A 24506-nucleotide genomic window follows, 5' to 3' on the forward strand; every position below is an offset into this window, starting at 1 on the left:
CTCCAAGTCATTACGGGGATTTACAGTTTGTGCTGCTGTGTCACAATTAAATACAATACAACCATTTATTTGTCATGTTTTTCTTTTTACTTGACAGGGAACAATTGTAGGTGGAACTTGAGATGGATTATCTGCGCCTCGTGGTTTCTGCTGTTGCGCTTGCATTGTATTGAAAAAGCCCCTAGAGCAAGATGACCTCTTTCTCATTCGTTTCAATGGAACTCATTTATTCAGACTCAAGACTAACTGGGCTCCAAAAACTTTACATATTACAAAAATGAAACTTGCAAGCATCATGGGTCAGCTGGTATTGACTCTTTGGTGATTCACTGCAGAGTCTACCTAACTTGTTACACTGCATGCCCTTGTAGCACTCATGAATGAATGGTTATACACAAAATGTTTGCTGGTTAACAGACGGATTAAAACATTACCCAAGATTGTCCAAATGGAGGGAGCAAGAAATGTTGGGGGACCAAGCCCTTCCTCCTGTGAATGATGGTTTTATCTGAAGGACCCATGTGTTTTGGAGACCGAGAGGATGGATCATGACATAACATGTAAAAGCCTTAATGAGCTCCTGAATTCTTATCCGGCAATGAGTCATATTTAAATTAGTCAAATTTCAATTAGTCTAAGTAAACTTGGTTTAGGAACACATTTCAACCCTCAACAACCAGATGTATGAATGCAATGTATTCAACAATACAATCGTAAATGTTAGCATTGTCATTGTGAGCATGTTGATATGATGAATTGCATGCTGTTGAATTATTATAACTAATTATTAGGGCTGTCTACATAAGCGTGTTAATCTATGCGATTAATGTGGTGGCCGAGATTAATGCGACAAAATATTTGAACGTAGTTAAAAATGTGTGTAGTTTTATCTTTAAAATAACATTAACGATTAAAGCTGCACGCAGCGTTGGACGGGTCCTCGCTGGAAACGCAGCCAAGAACTCCTGCGGCCGTCGCACAGAGCGTCCGAGAGTCAGTCGTCATTAACCGTGTGGAGCGACGCGAAATGTCCAAACTTTCTGTTAAATCTCATTCACCAGCCGTCTAAGCAATTTCAGATGGAAGCTATCGATAGTTCCATAACTTCACTTCAGATCGATAGTACACATCCCCTAGGTGTCGCTCAGAGATGACCAGGACATTCTCTCAAAATACCATACATGAGCCAATTTCCTTCACGAGACTACTTCTGACCAATTCGAGATTATATTAAAAAGGAAACTATCAATAGTTACACAGTAGATCCAGAGTAGACATCTCCATGGTGTCACTCAGGGATAACCAGGACATTCCGATGTACCATTCCAAAATGAAAGCCTCTCAAAATACCATAAATGAGCCAAAATGTCAATCACAAAACTACATTTGGTCAATTTCAGATTAGATTTAAAAGGAATCAATAGTTACACAGTATTTCCACTTTAGGCAGAGCGTACGCATCCCCAAGGTGTCACTCGGTGATAACCAGGACTTTCTCATGTACCATTTAACAAATTAAAGCCTCTCCAAATGCCACCTTCGTTTTTTACTGGATACTAGAAAATTGCTGTTACCAGTAGGTGGCGCTATGACTTGATTCTACTTTACATCTCTTCAGGCCCAGAGTCTCTTCAAACATGTGTAAATTGGAAAGAATCCGATGATGTCCAGTAGAGTTACAACAGTTTAGTTGTTCTTGGCGAAGGATCAACTTTGGCGATGCTCCATCTCACCACCGATTATCGGATTCTTATATTCACAGTGAAGCATGAAACTGAGTGATCATCAGATTAACCTGTGAGGAGCAGGGTGTAAAATAAAATAAATAATAAATAATGTTGTTTTATTTCTAAGGTTTGGTCATGCTAAAGGATCTTAGACGTCTCCGTCGTTCTTTCTCGCATTTATTATTCTTGCGCACACAGAAGCCGGTACCTGATATCCCAAAGTCGAAGACGGCAAGATTGACAGTCATGAGCTCCGGGGGCTTCAGCTTGGATTTGCGTTTGATGGTCATATAAATGACGTAGCCATTTCCTGTTGCAGACATGATTCCTGTTAAAGAGAGAGGGAGAGATACTTTATTCAGCAGCACTTTGTTCGGTTGTCCTTACGTACTGTAAACAGGAATGCTGCTGTAGGAAGGAACGTTTGTGATAGAGACATTATCATATATGCATATTTGATAGTTTGGCTGTTACATAAAACAGCACAACACATCATGTAACAACATCGCATTATGTGAACATAATACTACATTTTCACATCATATAATAACACCCACATTTCAAAATAATATTCTGCACTGGACGATAAATGGCTTAAAAGCAGTATTTCATTTGCTCAGATTTTGTAATATATAATTCAAAAGGGCACTTTTATTATTTTATTATTATTATTTTATTTAAATGGGATAATACCCAACCAAAATATGGATCTCTTCATCCTGTTGTCATTTTCTACTATCTTTTTAAATGAATCACTGATTCATTAAAAAACCTTAAAGTGTTATAATTATATTTATAAATGACGATATTTATTACTTAATTCCTGTGGCATTGACATTGTTATGACTACAATCTGCACCCCTACATATTGTGTCGAGGGTCATCATCATTACATGTAGCAGATAATCACCAAATGTTACAAAATGAAGGAAAAATGGGCAAAATTGATATTGGTTCATATTTGAAAATTCATATTGCGCAACGATGCTATTAAATGAGTGTTTTACAAGTCAATGCAATACAAAAATCATGCGGAGAAGCTCATAAATAAGGCAGGTACAGGATATAATCCCTAGATGAATTTAATCAAGAGACCAATTTAACTAAAATAACGGCGTGGGAAAATCTTTATGCTGGAAAAACAGTACTAAATTAAAAAAGAAAAAATACAAGCATTTTGTTAAAATCACAATGTACGTAATCTTGTCTCGAGAAACATTCTCAGATTAAAGAGAAACCCATCATGAAACAACAAGAAACCCAACTGCATTTCCTTGTTTGCCTTATTTGGTTTGAGCCATGCTAAATCTGCTAAATCATTTTTCACTCCCTTCAAACTATTAAGGTTCAGCCAATAAAAATTCATAATAGAGCAATGCTGGGGAGGCTGGCTGACATGTAAAGACAGACACACACGTCAAAGACATGAAAAACAACCTGTTAAGTGCAGATACAATACAGGCCAGTGGGTTTAGAGCACAGAGAAAATGCATGTGCATAATCTCAATATACACATCCCCCACAATGCCTCACACAAGAAGAGAACTGCTACAACTCAAAGGAATAGGTTTGCATTTGGTACGGTAGGGAACTATCCCTAAACATATTTAAGCAAACCGGCCTGTATGGATGAACAACTCAGAGGACAGCTGTCAATAAGATACATATGTGGGGGGAAAGATGACTGGAGGGGAAAGGTGTGTCACGTAGTTACACATACATACTGTACATAAATTAAAACGGGGGAGACAAAAATCTCACATAAGCAGTCCATTGATACTTACAAACCATTTATAATTTACATTTTTAGAAATAACTTTAATTAGAACAGTTTGATTCATTTTTCAATATGAATAAATGAGAGAAAAATAGAAGATTGGCAGAATAAATAACAAAAGCAATTGGATATGTTCTGTTGGCGTTTATATTGACTATTTCATATTGTAGAAATGTGAGATAAAACGATCCACATTGCAAATCGATTCAGAAAGGCCTCAAAGCGAATAATTGTTTACTATGGAAATTGTTCCCATCAATGTGTTGACCTGAATCAATTCCACATTTCATATGTCAGATTTCAGAGATGACACCTGCAAATTTGAGTATTATCCTAATTACAAATTACATTTTCTTATTTGACTGTTTTCTTACATTTAAAAACAAGTAAAGTAATGCTAATGATCCCATTATATAAAGGTTCATGTCCATACTAACAATTTAGCCATTTTATTTTTATTTTAAGGTAAATCATGGTAGTTCTATATTAATGTGTATATTTACATTCAGACTGATTCTGGCTGTCAATTTAGCTAACTTTTTTCATTACATCAAACATAATGCATTCTTATTTAAAATTAGAACCAAGAATGATACGTTATAAATCTTTTAGAGGAGCAACATGAGACGACTGCGGAACGTCAGAGGGCGACTGCTAGCGAAGCTACTACAGAAACCCCATCAGAGGGCGACTGCTAGCGAAGCTACTACAGGAACCCCATCAGAGGGCGACTGATAGCGAAGCTACTACAGAAACCCCATCAGAGGGCGACTGATAGCGAAGCTACTACACCAACCCCATCAGAGGGCGACTGCTAGCGAAGCTACTACAGGAACCCCATCAGAGGGCGACTGCTAGCGAAGCTACTACAGAAACCCCATCAGAGGGCGACTGCTAGCGAAGCTACTACACCAACCCCATCAGAGGGCGACTGCTAGCGAAGCTACTACACCAACCCCATCAGAGGGCGACTGCTAGCGAAGCCACTACAGGAACCCCATCAGAGGGCGACTGCTAGCGAAGCTACTACAGGAACCCCATCAGAGGGCGACTGCTAGCGAAGCTACTACAGAAACCCCATCAGAGGGCGACTGCTAGCGAAGCTACTACACCAACCCCATCAGAGGGCGACTGCTAGCGAAGCTACTACACCAACCCCATCAGAGGGCGACTGCTAGCGAAGCCACTACAGGAACCCCATCAGAGGGCGACTGCTAGCGAAGCCACTACAGGAACCCCATCAGAGGGCGACTGCTAGCGAAGCTACTACAGGAACCCCATCAGAGGGCGACTGCTAGCGAAGCTACTACACCAACCCCATCAGAGGGCGACTGCTAGCGAAGCTACTACACCAACCCCATCAGAGGGCGACTGCTAGCGAAGCTACTACACCAACCCCATCAGAGGGTGACTGCTAGCGAAGCTACTACAGGAACCCCATCAGAGGGCGACTGCTAGCGAAGCTACTACAGGAACCCCATCAGAGGGCGACTGCTAGCGAAGCTACTACAGGAACCCCATCAGAGGGCGACTGCTAGCGAAGCTACTACACCAACCCCATCAGAGGGCGACTGCTAGCGAAGCTACTACAGAAACCCCATCAGAGGGCGACTGCTAGCGAAGCTACTACACCAACCCCATCAGAGGGCGACTGCTAGCGAAGCTACTACACCAACCCCATCAGAGGGCGACTGATAGCGAAGCTACTACACCAACCCCATCAGAGGGCGACTGCTAGCGAAGCTACTACAGGAACCCCATCAGAGGGCGACTGCTAGCGAAGCTACTACAGAAACCCCATCAGAGGGCGACTGCTAGCGAAGCTACTACAGGAACCCCATCAGAGGGCGACTGCTAGCGAAGCTACTACAGGAACCCCATCAGAGGGCGACTGCTAGCGAAGCTACTACACCAACCCCATCAGAGGGCGACTGCTAGCGAAGCTACTACACCAACCCCATCAGAGGGCGACTGCTAGCGAAGCCACTACAGGAACCCCATCAGAGGGCGACTGCTAGCGAAGCTACTACAGGAACCCCATCAGAGGGCGACTGCTAGCGAAGCTACTACAGGAACCCCATCAGAGGGCGACTGCTAGCGAAGCTACTACACCAACCCCATCAGAGGGCGACTGCTAGCGAAGCTACTACAGGAACCCCATCAGAGGGCGACTGCTAGCGAAGCTACTACAGGAACCCCATCAGAGGGCGACACACAACATACATAGCAAAGAACCTGCGATCAGCAGTGAAAGAGCCAGCGACTGTTGCCAGGTTAATCAAGGAAGACGTAAGGAGGAAGCACATCGCCGGCGGCTCCAAGCCGGCGCCATTTTCTATGTTTTGTACCAGCCCAGTAGGCATTGCCACGGGCAAATATTCATGAGAGATTCATTTTTGATCTGTCTGTCCCACGCTCTGGCACAATTCCAAGCATCAACAGCCTTATTCCCCCGGAGCTATTCTCCCTCCATTATGCTTTCCTTGACAACACCATCAATTTGATTAAACTGGCTGGACAAGGTGCATGGCTGTCAAAAGTGTATATAAAAGATGCGTTTAAAATAGTGCCCATACACCCGGCTCAATGGCATCTCTTCGGAATCCGGTGGGAGGCGAAATTCTGTCTTGCTGTACGGTTGACATTTGGGTGCAGGAGCAGTCCCTGCATATTCAATAAAGATGTCGCAAGCGCCCTGTTTGATCCTGCTGATCAGGGCTAAAGTCCCGTCCATACTGCACCTGCTGGATGACTTTCTGGTGATAGATTAGCAAGCGCATGTCCATCATGTGCGACAACCAGGCAGTGGTGGACATTGTCAACCAAGGCCGCTCCTCTGCCCTTCATGAGAAGTATCACGTGGTCCCGTATCACCAACAACTTCATTATCCCCGCCCGGGTTAGTGTATGAGGAAAGCGTACAATTTTGCTTGCCGTACATTCGCCATGTTTTGTCTGTCCGTTAGCATGGCGGTTCAACCCGTTTCCATAAAAAAGGTGTGTGCATTTATTTGTTACTGCACCGATGTGAGGCATTTCAATCCTCCCTATATCCGTGGTTTGCTTGCCTGCATCCAGTTCAACATTACATGCTATGATCCAGAGTTCCCAAACCTGTTCTCACACATTAGCATCAAGCTACTACTTAAAGGCATTGCGCAAGGGTTGCCCCAAATCCCGGACTCACCTTGCCTAACCTGCAGCAGGCGCTGATGGTACTGATGGTAGGTTTTTCCAATTTGCATTGTGTTCACATGCGTCTTATTTTCATGATTCACATTTTTGTGACAGGAGTGCTAGGACATTGTATTTATATGAGTTGTTTTAAAATCGGGTTCCTATGAGCTGCGTTTTTGGTGTGAAGACAAAGAGGTTTTGATGAAGTGGGTAAGGAAGGCAAAGAGGTCAGACTGAATACGGTGATACAGTATGGGGTCAAGAGGTCATGTGGTTAGGCAGTGGGAGGTGACCAACGGCTAGCACTACATTGGGTGAAAGAGGTGTAAAGGAAGTGAGGGTGGGAGGTGTAGGTAGATGTAGACAGGTGCTGGAGGAGGAGAAAGCAGATGAAACACTGAGAAGAACAAGTGACGGTTGCAGTGGATCCTGTAGCATTATCTGACAGCTTCATTCCTGGGATCCTCCTCTGACTTTCTCCTTGAGGTTTCTTCCCTCTTTGGTTTTTTGGGGGAGTTTTTCCTGTGCCGATGTGTGGGGGATGTGGGTTTCGGGACAGATGTTTGTGTTTGTGTATGTGTACAGATTGTAAAGCCCTCTGAGGCAAATTTGTAATTTTGAATTGAATTGAATTGAGCTTCAGTAGTACAGCGCTATCAATACGACAATCTGTCCACTGAGCAGCCAAACAACAAAAGGGAAAAATAATTCACTTATCATTTTCTCTTATCCCAGTTTTTCAAAATCAAAAATAAAGTTAATATTAAGCTACTGAGCTTTCAGTCATAACCCCAACGCCCTGTCAGCTGCTTCCAATTCACTCCGATTGAGTTGCGTACATTTCTTTTTACTGCTGAATAAACCTTATTCATATGAATGATTTGTGAGGGCTCTTCTAAGGAATTGAGGAATTATATCGCTGAATAGTACAATGGGAACATTGTGCGCCTCAAAATTCCCGTGCACTCATATGATGCACTGTAACAGGATAATAAATTCTCTCTCTTTCTCTGTGTGTGTGTGTGTGTGTGTGTGTTTGTGTTTTTTAAAGGAGTGGGAATCAGGTGTGCGTCTGCTATCGACTCTACCATGCCGACTGTAGACTCGGCAAACAACTACCTTTACAGGTCTGTGGGAAGAATATTCTTTAGAGTGAAAAAAAATAAAAGGGGAATTTGAAATAATAGAAAATTCATCAAATTCCCCCCCAATTTTTGAATCCCTCGGGATCAGACATTGTGTCTTGAAGAGGCAATTGGAAATTGAAAAAAATTGGCACACAATAGCGGAAACAACAATGGGTATAATGACTCCAGAGACATCCACATCCACGCCATGAGTCTCTTGACTCCACCCTGGCCACCTAGATATCTGCTTAACTGTGTGTTCTATTGGCTTATAACCAAGAGGATGGATGTCACCACTATTTGACTTTAAACAGTAGAAACACTGGGCTGAGCTAACACGCAGCATCTCTAATTTTGTAGCCGTGCTGCTATTTTCAGTTGGATTTTCTTCCCTGTGACTGTGAGCAGGCAGCAGCCAGGATCTATGAGATCTATGAATGGCTTAATAATGCAGCCAGTTCATTCACCCTGCCACATGTTCAGAACTCGTACAAATAATACGGTTGCCTCTCTATTTTGCATTGCAATACACTACAGGAGGTGCTGGGGGCGCTATCGCTTCCGTTGTCTACATACACCAAGGAAAAGTTTAACATGTTGAACGTGGGGGGGCCGAAAAGTCTGGGAGTGTTTCATCAGCGAACCGAACCAGACGGGGCAACGCAGCACCTACCAGAGTTGTCGCTTCACAGCATCACCACGGCAACGCGGGAACATTTAAAACACAAGATGGATAAGTTTTAGTAAAGTAAAGTAACGCTAGCTTTGTTAACTTATCGTGAGGTCTGCGTAAGGATGCTTTCTAACGCTGTTCCAGTTCTGTTAAATCGGTGAATTATCACAGTAGCGAGTCCTTCAGAGGCTCGTCCACCCCCGGTGGAGGGCGTCTGGACAGAGAGCGTCCTCTGGTCACTTGCATAGGTGACTTACATATGAAGTTCAAATTCTAACATTTTGAGTCATCATTTTAATTTGCTATTGTAGGGGGCTAAAATAACCTAATCCACGAGAGAAAGGGGCGTAACCCGGGTGACCTGGGGGGTAAAAGGGGAGCAGGAAGTGAATGTTAAGAGGTGTTATTGGATGGAAATAAACGGCCACACGTTGTAGCCTTTGGTTCCACGTTCGTACACTGGTCAATAAGAAATAGTCCATTATGAAAACAATGGTTCGTCACAGTCCTACTACAGACTCCGCTAAATGCTGGCTCACCTTTCATTTCCAAATTCAATGTTAAAGATTGCTTTATATTTGTCAGTTTTCCTGAATTTCTTCACATTAATTAGCCTCATTGTTCCTAAGAAACCTGTAAGATGCTGTTCATGCTGAGTTTGTCCATTAACAACTTCTATACATCGATGATGTGGTTCTGCTACCAGCACGTGTCCCATACTCGACCCAAACACCAAACGTACATGTCGCAGAATGAGGATTACTATCCGAGCCATTGTAGGCTTCCTTCACATCATTTGAATTGTGTGTTTTGATGCAAATAACTACTACTTGTTATTACTACTACTACTACTACTACCTATTACACTTTACATATGCACATACTCTGCACTATTTGCTATTTTGCACTCTGGTTGGATGTTAAACGTTGCCTCAGTACTTGTACCCTGTGCAATGACAATAAAGTTGAATCTAATCTAATCTTGGTAAAAAGAATGAAAATAATTGTGTATTTTGTGAAAATTTCCGAATGATTTTATACATTTTCTAATAGATCTAGATTATCCAATTTGTCAGGAAACTCAGCTCACTGACTGAATGCCAAGCCCTCTATCGCCTAATGATAATATGGATCTTCTCTGATTGTACAAAGAGATGCTTAAACAGTTACTGCCCCTCGCTGTAAGATATTTAGTATCCAACATATGAACAAACGGATGATTGCATCAACACTCAACATCACTTATAGTGAAATGAAACATTTACCATGAGAAAAGCAATCTTTGCAATCAGACTGACCTATGATACAGATGTAAAAGGCAGCAATGATATCCGCCTCCTTGGACAGTCTCGAAGCGAAAGGGTCCCCGCGGAGGAGATAATGGGGGATGTATGAAGGGTGCGTCCACGTCTCGTTCTCCATAAGTGGGCGATGTCCTGTGCAGTAGAGAAAAGGGTGAGACAACGGAGATGCCTCCGTGAATTCAGAACCATTCACACACACACACACAAGCTGCAGGTGAACACGGTGCACACCTGCTGGATCGGGGTGTACAGAGTGGGTTACTGACGTAGGTGGGACTGCACGCACACACACACACACACACACGCACATACACACACACGCACACACATTCACACACACACGCACACGCACACACACACGCACACGCACACGCGCACATTCACACATTCACACACACACACACACACACACAGGAAGAGAGCCTTCACTTCTTCGCCACAAACTAAAGACACGCCTCTTCAGACTCGACTAAAAGACTTAAGTTTTACTTATAAATATTAAATTGGCTTATTTGAGGAAATTGCACTTTCTTGTTTCTTGCTCTTCTGAGTTTCTATCAGTGCTGCACATCTTCTCAGAATGTCATCACAAATTGACAATTACACTAAATTATATTTTTCTAGGTTGATGAAGTCAGAAAATGTGTCTACAAACATTTAAAGATTCATTTGAAGGTCTCAATCAAAGATTAAAAAAAGCAAAGTAACATTCATTCCATTAAAACGCACTAAACGGGCTGATAGCGTGTAGCCAACGGCTTGAAGAGCCACAGATAACTGTGAATAATTCATCATTCATCATGGCTGAATTTCATGAAACAACTTTAGTTTAGTTTAACCCTAACCCTAACCCTGGGATGTGAAGCCCCCCGCTGTAATGACCCCCCCCTCTCTGTAATGACCCCCCCTCGCTGTAATGACCCCCCCCTCGCTGTAATAACCCCCCCCCGCTGTAATGACCCCCCCCTCGCTGTAATAACCCCCCCCCCTCGCTGTAATGACCCCCCCCCCGCTGTAATGACCCCCCCCCCCCCGCTGTAATGACCCCCCCCTCGCTGTAATGACCCCCCCCCGCTGTAATGACCCCCCCCCCCGCTGTAATGACCCCCCCCCCCGCTGTAATGACCCCCCCCCCGCTGTAATGACCCCCCCCCTCGCTGTAATAATAAAGAACAGCAGAGAGGCAGTGGGATTCGAACCCGACTTTCCTGCGCTGTAATCGTGACGCCTCACCAGAGGGACAAACGGGCTTTTATCTAGAACCTCAAAGTTCTTGCAATTGTACCAATCCAAGAATAAGTAGATGGTGCGAGACACAATGCATGAGATTTATATGTGCGTGTGGCAATAAATGCGTCTCTACTGGCAGTTTGTTTCACGCTCCATCCCAGCCGACTTCTCCACACAAACACACATTGTAAGCGCAGAAACAGACTCTTCAGTTTTCAAAATCTTAAACTATGATGACAATAAAACCGTTTTTCACACGTTTTTAAGCTTTAAATCATTAACTATGTTAAAGTAGAGCGAGGCACTGGGGCTGAGAACTTGGGTGTCCATTCATTCCAATGGAGCGATTTGACTCGGCATTTGGGGATTTTTGGGAAAACCTTAAGTCATTTCTCTTAGCGAGGTCATAGCACACGATTCCCAATCGGTCCAAACTCATTTTGAGACAATTTCAAGCAATGGCGCGGGAGGAGAAGCTTGCCAAACGTTTGTACAGAAGAGAATAAGGAAAGAAGCCCGAGAGATTACAAGGAGTGTGGCTCAGCTGAGCAGGCCGCACTTAATAAGAAAAACGCTACAACCAAGCTTTAAATAAAGACATTTTGGGGACCAACTATGTGTCTACGTAATACACAGGTATACGCCTCATAACCACGAGTAGGGACGTCCGTTTAGCCACTAACAGAAGCGTGATGATACGTAACATCGTTGTGACAGAACGTTTCATTCATAAAGTCACGTCTGTGTTGTGGAGCACTGACATTTGGACCTTTGGGGCTTCCTTGGATAATCTGACACAACAAGTTGTTACTTAGCAACAACGCGTTGTTTGGCGGGCGATCTGAGATACAGTCAGAGTCCCTGAAGCTGTGACACTGCAGCTGCCACACGTTGTCTCCAGCGAGCGGCGAACAGCTGTTCGTGCGTCCTTTTCGGGGACAATGAATGAATGTGTTTACTTGAGAAAGCGATACCGTCACATACGCCGTCATCATCTTTCTTAACACTGTGTGGATTTCTGGCCGTAACGTGCAGCCCTACTCTTTGAGGTGGGATGTGCATGTTGGTAGCAGTTTTGCTAAGCGATGCCCGGATGAGCTGATTAAAAATATTGCCGGCCTGTAACTTTAATGCCATCGGATACAGAAATACGGTGGTTTGAATCACAACACGCTTCCAACAACGGCTGCACATGGTAACAGCATGGATTCCCCCAGAGTAAAGATTCCCCGATATCCTCCACAGAGTGGAATCATTTTGAGTAGAGACCCAGCAATGTGTGGCTGTAAACTGTGCAGGTTATAAATGGCTTATCACAGCTGTAGAACTGCCATGTATCATCTGTCATTGTTATCCAGTTTATTAAATAAAATATTCAAATCAGAAATATGTTCTAATAATATTTCTAATATTGCAATTGAGGCAACAAACGTTTTCAACGCTGTATGAAAATATATATTTTAATTATTTTCAGAAGTGGAGAAATATCATTATGCAACACCCTAAATTGCATTGATTGAAACCGTTTTCATATTGATATTATATTAAAATGCGTATAGATGCGACTACAGCAGGAGTAATATATGATGGACTTAATCGGTGGTTTGAGACAAGCTGCGATGTCCTGTGTGAAAGTCTCTGACCTTCCTTCCTTCCGGCTGCTCAACCAACTGTGCACAGAGGGAACCACAGGACATTTCATCTTTTTTATATGTGCAATAAAGACGTGTACGTGTACGTATACATTTACATACATTTATTTGGTACTCAGTTACTGCAGCTTTTGCACACGTCAATTTTTTAAATTTTTTTATTTCACTTTAATTTTATTCTTATACTTCATATTTGTATCATTATCACAAAGCTTGTTTTTATCTTTATTTCATCTTGTGTGCACTGTCCACTTTGCTGCAGCGATCTGTGAATTTGCCCATTGGGACTAATAAAGGAATATCAGATCTTATCTTACATGCTTTGTCCAGACACGTCCTCTTATGTTGGATTTACACCAAATATCTAATAAGATGTAAATGAAACAAACCTATCCTTCTTCACAGGTATGTACTGGATGTATAATATACACTGTACAGAAGGCAGGATATTTATTAAGTTCTTCATATGTTACATAGATTCAAATAAGAAAAAACTGCATTTCCACAAAAAAAAATATTTCGATTATATATGTATATATATATATATATCGGTTCTATGATGTATTCTGTTTCTTCTTAATTCTATTTAAATGTTTCATTATGAGGCTTGTTTGTAGAAACAATTCTCAGGTAAAATAAGCTGCATCTGTCAAGGTGTGGTTCACTTCCTGTCTTATTTTGTAGTTTTCTGCCACTCGTGTCCCGGGTAACCTCACTTCCTGCCTTGTCCCGTCATCCCCTGTGATTGTCTAATAGTTTCCACCTGTGTCCAATCACCTGCACCTCCCTTGTGTATTTAAGCCGTGTGTCTCTTGTGTCACTTGTGGCGTCATTGTCGATCGTCGTGGATGCTCGTAGTTTCTGCCTGCTGGTTTTCCCCTGGTTCCTGTGTGTTTTTGCCCCTTGGCCTTTTTCCTTTTACCGTTGTGACTATTAAAGTCTTACAGATGAAAACCTCTATAGTCAGACACGGAGGCGTGTTTGACTGCGCGGAGCATCACTTTGCAGTCAAACCAGTCACTACATTTGATTTGACCTACGTGCCGTTCCAAAAATAAAATCATTAGATCCAAAGACTTGCAACCGGGTACCAAAACTAACTTACATGCACAAAGAGTTCTACTGTTGTCGGCGTGCGGCTGTTGGCTTCTGCTCAAATCATTCAATCAACGCGTACATACAGAGCAGATTTCTTTTAAATAATTAATGTATGAAAATAAATCATGTTGTGCAATGGAATAATTACAACAATAATGGGAGTTTACAACTCAAAGAAATACAGAACCATATGGACCCAATATCAACACCCGATGGAAAAACAACATGTTATGTAAAACTAAAATGGGAATAAGAACTGGGAGTGAAAATCACAAATGATGAATGGTTAAATATTTGGACGACAAAACAATCCTCAACATCAATGTGGAGGAAGCACCGTTGGAAAAATGTATCAGATTATTTATTACCCCCCGAATCACAAGTGTCTGTCTATTGCCCAACCGTGTTGGAGGAATTGTGGGGCAGTAAATGTAAACCACTCCCATGTATTTTGGCTTTGTGCAGAAATGATTGAATTGTGGGGAGAAGTTCACACCACCACGGTCAGAATCCTGGGCTATGTGTGTGTTTCCTTAGCGTGGTAACACACAGGAGATGCTGTGCTAAGAGAAGACCGGGGTCTGTTGAATACCAGCTAGCAAAAACAATGTGACTGAACTGCTGACCCACCAAATCACAACCAAAGAGGAACAATGCCGTGACCAATGGGAGAAATGGAAGAAGTTCAACCCATAAACCACCGTGTAGAAGAGCACATGAAGGTTGCCTCAGGATTTATTTGCATTGTTTTGTATGCATGTGTGTACATGTATGTGTTTACGTATGTGTTTATGTATGTGTGTGTATCCTGTCTGTGATTTTTTTTTTAATCATGTTGAAACATAAATAGTAAAAACGTACAGTGGTTTACAACGAAACAAAGCCCCATAGTTCAGACCAAGGTGGGACAAATCCAAACCAGCGCAAAGCAGATCGTTCTAATCTCACCTTTCAAATTAAAAGCCCTAAACATTACCAAACATTCAATTTCACTAAAAGGAAAAAAGCTTAAAATGTGTTTTGCTAAAAGGTCATTTGTTATTGTCTAAAACACAACTTGGTTGGCTGGTCATGGCAGCGGTAGACCGGCTCCCCGTTCATCATCATAGATGAGCTTTGTGGAGGTGGTCTCTGGGGTTCATCTTGTCTCAGTCCATTAGGCGGGAACGGCAACCCCAGCTGAACATGTTACTTTGGCCTACTGGTCTCTGGGACCAGCTCCTGGGTCAAACCCTGGTTTGTTGAGTTTCTGGCCCGGATTTCACATCAGAATAATGTGAACAGCCATAATTATCTTCAGAGAGAACTACAATGCTTCGATTTACATTCCAGCTATTATCCAAGTACTGATGAGGCTCACGAGGCTGCTGACGGATCACAGGTCCCTCTGGACAGCTTCCGTAAGAAGACTTTCAGAGGCTGTTTAATGCACAGACGTAAGACCTGTCGGTTCCAATAGAAAACGTGTGTCAGCTGGTAGGTGACAAAGCACCGAAATGAATCTGAGCTGCGCGTCCACGGATGCTTTCAGACAGACAGGATTTTCTACATAGAAAGTACAGCATGACGCTCTGTGGAGACGAGAGCTTCTACCCGCTTATACAACGTCTAACACACAACTCATCAAACATGTAGAGCAATTCTCTCATTGAGCTCATCCAAATACGGAACGTGCTCTTACATAAACTCTGAATGTTTCGTTTTTCTTATTATTATCTCGATCAGTACAAACGGTGTGAAGGCATTTGTAACGGCTGCTTTGACAAAAGAGCAAAAGATTTGTATTGTATTGGCAAAAGGAATAGCTGCATTTTACTGATGTCAGAACCCTGATGTAATCACACATCTTGTGATCCTGCGTTTCAAAAAAAAAAGTCAGTGAAGCTTCTCAAGCCTCTCGTGTCACAGATGAATCCTGCTGCATCGTCGCATAGACGCCTCCTCAACTACATTTAAGTTGCTGCTTATATATTTTTGCAAGAAAAATGGACAGAATTTCCCAAAAGCTGAACTTTCTATGGAAGGTTTGCGGAAAGGTTCCGTCCCTTTGCAATCCCACAATAAAACACACCTCTACAACTACACCGTGACAGCAGATTAGATCTTGTGGTTCTGGGTTTGTGCCCTCGGGGTCGGATGCACTAAAAGCTTTATCTAAATGAAATGTGATTCATTTGAATTCACTCATAAATTCTTGCATTTGAACAGTGAAGAGTTCTGCTCATTTTCAATAAAAAATGTCACTCCTGGGTTCAAGTATGTGTTGTATTAAGAAGTTGTAATATCTTGTGCCAGAAAAGCCATTATATCAGAAAAATAAGTCATTTAATACTAAGAATCAAGTTGTACTCTAATCTCAAATTGTAATTTTACTTACTTATTTTAATTTTAAAATTATTTCAGAATAGCAAAAGGACTGAGGGAGTGTGATGCAGCCGTAGAGCCACAGCTCTCAGAATATAAGAACTTGTTTTACTTCATATAATGTTTAGTTGTTTATTAAATATATGAATATTCAACCAATATATAACAATACAATCCCCGTTGTTTCCTTAAATAAGCGCATTACTTTTGTCTTCTATTAATTTACTCTTTTCTGACATCATTATTCAGATATTATTGGTGCTGGTCATTTCCATCATATGGAGGAACTGCGTCCGAGGGCGGGAAGTCATGTGATTGACAGGTCGTGAGCCCAATTTGTGATTTGTGCCCCCCGCCTCCCCTCGTGATGTTTTCTAGCAAATTCCTTAAATGGCTTCTGGCTGACTCGTGAAGCGCAGATACAATTTAATAGATAAATTGTTTCTGCGCTTCACGAGTCAGAACACGCACTTTCCTCCTCGTGCTCCTGAGCACCAGTCGGGTTCGGACGCGCGTTCTCCTCCGTGCGTCCGAACCCGTGTTTGAATGATGACGTGCACGTGCTCGGCCTGTGCGTGTGTCATATGGCGGTGATACGTTTATAACACACCTGTGTTTCATCGGGAAAATGTCATTTAAGTCACATTGTCAAAATCATTAGAAAGAGGTGGAAGTGACTGAATGGAGCGTGTCGGTGTGGATAAAAACAAGTTTGTTCTAATAAGGATCAATATGAAGAGAACCCGCCGTGGACAGAAAGACGCGTGACGGTCACTCACCGTTTATTCAGCGGCCATCCCGCGCACTTCAACCCCCACGAAGCGAGCGTCCTCCGGGGGACGACGAGCAGAGGCGCTGGCGGAGGAGACCAACAAGCAGGTCCTCGCAGCACTTTTATGAGTAGAACATCAGTTCGCAGCGAAAGGGTCGCACGTTCCGGTCAAACCTTTCACAATAAAACCCCGGTTTCATATTGGCGTCACATCGGGCTTTAAAACGTCTGACAGATATTTATCACCACTTTCTGATGTTTATGTACCAGACAATAGATCATTGATAGAAACAAACATGAATTGCAGCACAAAGAATATAAACAATACCATTAATTGACAGGTCTTAAAGTATTAACCATTTGTTATGCTAATAACAAGTAAAATAGTTTGTTGTGTAGATTTATTATTCAGAGAACCATCATATTATTTTATATAACTTTGTTTGCATAAGTGTAAACTATCAAATAAGTATTGCATCCATTTTGACTTTTTGGCTTTTAATATACAAATCTGCAGGTCAAATATGATCGGTATGATTTAGCCTTCAGACTTTTACTTTGAAGGGAAACGGTCCCATTTCCTGTTGCGCGTCTCACTTGAGCACCGGCCGCCCCCCGCTGAGGAGACTCACCAACACTGAACAAGTACTGTGACATTCTCCCACGGGCTACTTATATCAGCATGTCAGATACTTGTAGTTTGTAGAATGTGTCAAATGTGCTTGAAATGAATGTGAGAATCCATAAAGAATAATACGTGTTTACAAATGAATGTAATATCCGAGTAACTAATGAAGACATCTCACACGAGGCGACGTTTAAAACCTTTAGTCAACTTGTTCCTCGTCACGCACTTGCTACGGAAGCCTGGAAGGACGCACCTGTGTCCATAACTCACCGTCCAGCAGGGGGCGACACAGAGTCCTTTGTTTTCCACGTTCAGCATCGGAATTGATTGGCTTCCTGTTTGCTACCTGCAATCTGCATCAGTCTCCAGCTTTGAGGAGACACTTTTTCATTTTCCTCAATGCCAAACAAAGATGGCGCGCTGACCGCCAACATGCTGCCCACCATCCGAGTTATCGGATCCCGGCGTGTGGAGGCGGTCACTGCGCTAACCTACAATTATGATCATCAAAGGGCTGCGTTTCAAAGACGAGTGGGGACAGATGAAGATTCAGGCGCTGTGTGTGATGCAAAGCTTCCCTTCCTCTGCCGAGTGTTTTATTAAATTGCTTCGGTTTGCTCTCGTCCGTAAAAACGTTTCTCATGAACCCGTTGAAGGATTTCTGCATCCACTTAGAATGAGACCAGAGGCCGTGAAAATAACAGGCTGATCCAGGTTCAGCCCAAACAGCAACTTCCGCTTCTGAAAACGCAGTAAACGGTGCCGTGCCTTCAAGCTGCCTCCTCAGAAATGGATGTGAAAATATCAATCCGGGAGATTGAAACTGCAATTTTCACCTTCTGCAAGCAACTTGCCAAGGATGCACGCGGAAACCAAGCAAATCCTTCTCAGGTCTGAAAGAGTCCATTTGTTTTTGTGCAGGAATAAAACGAGGACAAATGTTCAGCTGTATCTGCTCAGTTGGTCCTCGGCAGGACGTCTCGCCGTCTGGCACCACTCTTTTGTTTGTAAGCAGGCGGCGACCAGCTGAACAAAGGCCGTGCAGAAGAGTCCATGAGGAAAACAGAAGTTTCATCAGTAAACATGAGTTCTTGGTTTCTAGTCTTCCTAAATACAGCATGATGAAGTGATCAGCTGGAGCACAGAGCAGGCGGCGCCTACGTTATGGTTGACAGGCTGCTGCCTCAGACGTCCGCAGGCCAAACGTGGTCACTAATTTAACTGGTGGTTAAAGTCAATGCCCCAAATCCAAGATGGCGTCGGCCCAAATGCTGAACTGAAACCTTCTACAAGCCAATGGTGACGTCACAGTGACCACGTCCACTTTCTACGCTGAAGTGAGTCCTTTTTATTGTCTGTGCATCAGCGCAGGGACGCCATGAATAAGAGCAACCAGAGGAGCCGTGCCCCCTCCCTCCGCAGGGACCCCCCTATCGACCCCAGACAGTCTGATTCTGTTCAGCCCTTTAAGGCCAAACTTGTTAGTTAGTGATCCTTTTATTACAGCGATCTGGATGGATCATTTCAGCGTAGTCGTCTTGCCCACAGGGACAACATAACAATAAGTCCATATTGTTTGTGTCCCCCTCTATCACGCCCTTCATCTCTTATTTAACCCCCGGCTTCTTTGAGCTGGATCATGGGGCCTCCCTGGGGCCACACGGGCCAACCATCTACATCTTCGTGTGGGTCTCATTGCCTCCTCCAGGTAACCTCCCATGGTGAATATTCTCATGTATTTCTTGCTTTTAAAATGTCCACACCTTTTTAAAAACTATGCACAGGTTCTTGTTCTGGACACAGTCTGACAGCCCAAACTGTGTCCATTCAGAACGCAACGCAGCTAAAACACGACCTCCATGACAGAGCAGCTTGCTGCGAACTCTGCGCCCTGCAAAGGGAAACCATTGCAGGGGTCTTTTGAACGTGCATTCTTTGTGATTCGGATCGAAGGACTACATGATGTTCATTTAGCATGATGGTCCATTCAGACAGATGGACCACCTGGGGATGCTTTAGGGTGGGGCTATGTTTTGATTGACAAGCCTTAAATGAAAGATAATTATGAAACTCATTTCAGATTCAGAAACATAAGATGCCAAACTTTTCTTCTGGTGCCTCTATTGCTCAGAGAACTTGCATGAAGTTCAAAGGTTTGAAGGTCATCTGGTGAATATTAGATTAGGACTTTGCCCGGAGAGGATCTGAACAGCTGGATCGACTCCCTACTTGTTTTTTGTAATCTGTCAAAAAGCGTTAAGACGCACAGCTACAGAGATACAAGCGGAAGGTTCTCTGGTTTTTCTTGTGCTGCCCCAAAAGTCTTTGTACGGATTCACACCAGAAGCACAGATCCCAGAGCTGCCAGCAGTGACGGGTGACGAGCGTTTGGGTTGAAGTGCGCTGAGGGCAACAGACATCCGGTCCCCCGTCTCCTGTTTGGACGATGATGGAGGGACAGTTTGACAGTTTGGCCCAAAGCACATTTAAGTTGGAGAAGTAGTTTCTCAGGTCTTTATACATGATGCATTTTTATTCTAGAGGCAGATTTATTCATATTCAGATTTTTTGTGTGAGGAAATATAAACTCTAGTGTAAATTATGTGTATTTACATAAAATTGTTTTGTTTATCCACAAGTTTAAATAAATTCCACCCACCTTTAGTGGACTTGGTAATTATCCTTAACAGGTAACGTTTATTCTTAGCTGCCCCCCCCCCCCTTCTGTAGCTCCCTAATCACAACTCTCAGGCACTGAATGTGATATTCAAGGTATTTTCTCTGCCAAACATCAAAATGTTTTCCCCCATAAAGAAATCTCTCATCAACCGTGTAACCCCCCCTTGCTGCGCGATGCTAACAACAACATGGAAACCCCTGTGCAGAAGCTTAATAAGCAGGTTGAGTCCATTTGTATCCTCCTCAATGTCACATTCATAATCCGCTCTTTGCGTTCAGCCAGCAGCAGCTGAGGCAAGTCGTGCGCCATGAAGTCCCTGGATATCTGCTGCTTCACGCATCGCCCCTCAGAGCCCTCTTAGTCGCCTCGGCCTGTTTCAACACCTTTAATGGAACCTTCTGTCTGTTCAGTCTTGACTGACTCCAACTCCATGTGAGAGCCGCTCGATTCTGAAACCCCCAGCGGACCAATAATAAGCTCCTTCTCAAACCCCATCCACCCTTGTAATGAATCTCACAGCCCAGTCAGCAGGTGGAGAAGCTTTCACATAACATCTACAATCTGACCTGAGATTGTAGTTAAAAGGTGGGGGGTTAAATTGGGTCGGATCAAGGCTGATCTGTTTTTAATTTTCTTTTTTTCTCAGAGGTTCAACCAAACTACTGAAACTTTATTCATCCTCAAGACGGAAAACAAGGCAGCTGTCAGTCACGAGTGAACTACTGCGCTGCACGTCCTAGAGGTTCTAGTGAGAGTAAGGAACCAAGTAGCTTCATGTGTGTGGAGAAGGGGCCGGGGATGAAAAAATTCATTTATATGTTGTACTCAACTGGTGGAAACAACATCATATGTTCTCCTTGTATTTGAACCCGCAGCACTTCTTCTTCTGAAAGTCCCAAGATACCGTATCTAACGGCATTTGCACCCATTTTTTTTCCCCCAGTAGATAAAAGAAGTAACTAAATCAAGTTTCATATTGCCCAATGCAAGTATATATTTTAAATTACTACAGGAATATTAGTATGAGGTCATGACAAATCCACCAGACAGAATTTTTATTTTAGCTGGTGATTTGAATTAAACAAAAATCTGCAGAAGAAATAATACAGTGGACCATGTTTGCACCACTGTAACCTTGCAGGTGACATCATTCATCAGCAAATATGTTGATTATGTGGTGATCGCAAAGAGGACATAAGGTCCTTACCAGAAAACCTGATGAATGGAGATGGGACGGCACCATCCAAAGCCAAAAACGCTTCCGTATGAACTGAACGCTGTTATCAAAGAGGAACCGTCAACAGAGACCTCAACAACAACCACTCTCAAGGTCACCGAATATCAAACCAGGTGTGCCCACATCTCTGGTGCCACATTGCCCGATGAGTTTAACATCTATTCTCGCTGTCCAGCAGAACGGCATCTATCCACAGCGGGTGTGAGGAAGGGTCGCTGGGCCTGATAACGCTGTGTACCAACAACATGTGGCGACCAGCTAACCGATCATCTCTGACATCGTCCCCACCATCTCCACGACAGGCCTAAAGGACCAGCGACTGATCAAACACCACATCCCACCCAGCCTGGACCGTTTCCCACCGCTCTCCACTCAACCGCACTCATCTGCAGAAAAGCAGCTACATCAGAATGTTGTTCATCACAACGTGTCACGGTTTGGGTTCATGTCTGGTTTTATTTCGGAGTTTCCTTCCTCTGTTCTCCCTGGTCACGTCACTTCCTGCCTTGTCCTGTCGTCCCCTGTGATTGTCTGTCATGTCATGATTGTTCCCAGCTGTGTCCAATCACCTGCACCTCCCCAGTGTATTTAAGCCGTGTGTGTCTGTTGTCACTTGTTGCGTCATTGTTCATTGTATGGAAGTGCTAGTCCACGTCCCTGTCCACGTCCCTGTCCACGTCCCTGTCCACGTCCCTGTCCACGGTCTCGTTCCTGTCTTTGTTTTTTGCCCGTTGGCCTTTTGCTTTTGAAAACCTTTGTGACTATTAAAGTCTTTTGTTTCTTGAGAAGTCTGCGTTTGAGTCCTGCCTCCCCCACGCATCCCTGACACAACGTCCCCCATGGAACTCTGGAGTCCTCACTGCAACTGGTGATTTTGCTGAAAAACGGAGCCCAGGCCTTTGTGATTGGCAGCCACACCATCTCCCCTCTAGTGTTGAAATCACAAACCCCCCATGTGTGCTCGGCCGCCTCCTGTTCACGCTTTACTCGACTGCTCCTCTAAACACGAAGAGATGTTTGCAGATGATGCAGCCAAATCGCCGGCCAACATTACAAACAAAAAAGTGACTTTGTATTGAAAGTGAAGCTCAGTGAACAACCTACTGCCCAACGCCAGTTAACCAACGAGATGGGGAAGAACTAGCAAGTCAACACTTTGTTCCTGGGAATTAGCATTCCGAACGACCCGAAAGGATCGCGGTGAAATGAACTCACAAACTGCTGCGAGTTCTTAAGGAAACTTCCAGAACCAGGTTCTAGTCATATTTTACAGCCATAGGAAGCATTGTGACTATAAACACGACAAACTGCCATCGGATGTGCATCGCACAGGCCAGCAGGGCTCTGCAGCGGGTGATTAAAGGCTTCCAGAACATTGTTGGCACGTGTCTACTGAACAGCAGCGATATTGGTGACAAGAGGAGCTAGAGGGGATGTTAAAGACATCACCCACCCACCCAGCCGCTGCCTGGCGACCCTGCGTACGTCTGGAAGAAGACACTGAAGTGTCAGCTGCCAAACCACCAGGCAGCTTCTTTCGTCTGGCTGTGAGACTCCAGAACTCATCATCCACCCTCATATATGTGTGTGTGTGTGTATAAATTTCCTTCTTTCCTGTGTAGCAAATTGGATCCAAAATCGTAAAAAATATATTTTAAAGAAAATACTAAAAGTTTTCTAAAACAGCTCCGAACTACAGTTGATGGGGACTTTTGGTCGGTGAGTGGATACACAATTAGTCCACAACTGAGTATTTCAGGCAGCAGGATGGAGTATGTGGGATTCAGTCAAAATAAAATGCACAGGGTGTGTAGACTGTAAACTTCTGATTGGTCTGTGTGGATTCCATTAACCTGACAGTATAGAAACATTATTTGGCAACAACAACGTAGTTTACTGCACCCATGACCGAAGCGCCCTGTGCCGTCTCCATGTGGTTGCAGTTAATTGGTTTGTAATTGTTCAGTCGAGCTCTATCTTGATGAGGGCTGAAGAGTCGAGCACGTTGCATTACACACGCTTCAAAGTGCACAGAAAGGTTCTGCCGTTCCTGGTTTCCTCCAAAACATCGTCATTTATAGAGTCTATAATCTTATTTTGTCCAAGTCTGTCTCCCGCTCTTTTGTTCAACAGCCCCCAAAAGCTGTTTTGTTAACAAAGGTGAGGCTTCATCATTAAATGAATAGCAGGACCAAGTGCACATAAAGCAGAGTTATGCCACTGAATCCAGCCGTAACCTAAATACCAAAATAGAACCCGATGTACTTAAATGCTCCACTGTTACATCTACAAAGTCAGACTCCATAATTATAATTTGGAACTTAGAAATGCAAGACAGGCCTTCTCCTCTGACATAATAACTAAAAACGATAACAAAATACGCATGCCTTGTTTGCTACCGTCGACAGGGTAAAGTCTCCATTGTCAGTGGCTGCTGAGCTCCACCTCGACATGCAATCAATTTCCCTCCTTTTTTACTGATTCAATTCAGACAATTAGACAAGCAGTCAATGTCTCCACACCAAACACAGGATATGTTGTGTCCCGATCCCAGAATAACATCGGTCCAAACACCATGACACAATTTATTTCAACCATACAGGCTTACAGGACGTTATACTACATCGGGGGTCATCCTCCTGCCGCTCAGTTATTCTTCCAACACACTAGAAAAACATTTCAAACTGCATGACGATCATTTGAAACTGTGAACACATCCCTCCTCTCAGGTGTCTTCCTACAAGCCCCAACAACTGCTGTTATTAGACCACTCCTGAAGAAGGCTACTTTCAACAATGAACAATATCAAAACCTGCTTTTTAAAGTTAAATAATTGAAAAAGTGGATTTTCAACAGCTAAACTACTTCTTGGCCACAAATAACGGTTGATGCCTTCCAGGCAGGCTTTCCACAGCACCACAGTACTGAGTCTCAGCGCAGCATTTAACGCAGTCGACCATGACATACGACTAGATAGACTAATCAACTGGCTGGGACTCTTTAGTACAGAACTTAACTGGTTTGAATCCTACTTGAAAGGCTGAGAATACTTTGTATAGC

The 24506-nt window shown here is 43.4% G+C and overlaps 1 protein-coding gene across 2 annotated transcripts in view; it reads right to left on the bottom strand.

The window, feature by feature from the left end:
- The window catches only part of opn5 (opsin 5), a 32449-nt gene extending 15389 nt beyond the window's left edge, over positions 1 to 17060 (bottom strand). For both annotated transcript variants that reach the window (XM_040161227.2, XM_078093885.1), the window contains exons 1-3: positions 16909 to 17060; positions 9780 to 9917; positions 1936 to 2055 (exon numbers count right to left, since the gene is read on the bottom strand). In XM_040161227.2, the coding sequence (XP_040017161.1) occupies positions 1936 to 2055; positions 9780 to 9903 (244 nt within the window). In that variant the 5' untranslated portion in view covers positions 9904 to 9917; positions 16909 to 17060. The remainder of the gene's footprint in view (positions 1 to 1935; positions 2056 to 9779; positions 9918 to 16908) is intronic.
- Between the last annotated feature and the right edge of the window lie 7446 nt (positions 17061 to 24506).

The sequence above is a fragment of the Gasterosteus aculeatus genome, chromosome 18 (assembly GCF_964276395.1).
Source record: "Gasterosteus aculeatus chromosome 18, fGasAcu3.hap1.1, whole genome shotgun sequence".
NCBI lineage: Eukaryota > Metazoa > Chordata > Actinopteri > Perciformes > Gasterosteidae > Gasterosteus > Gasterosteus aculeatus.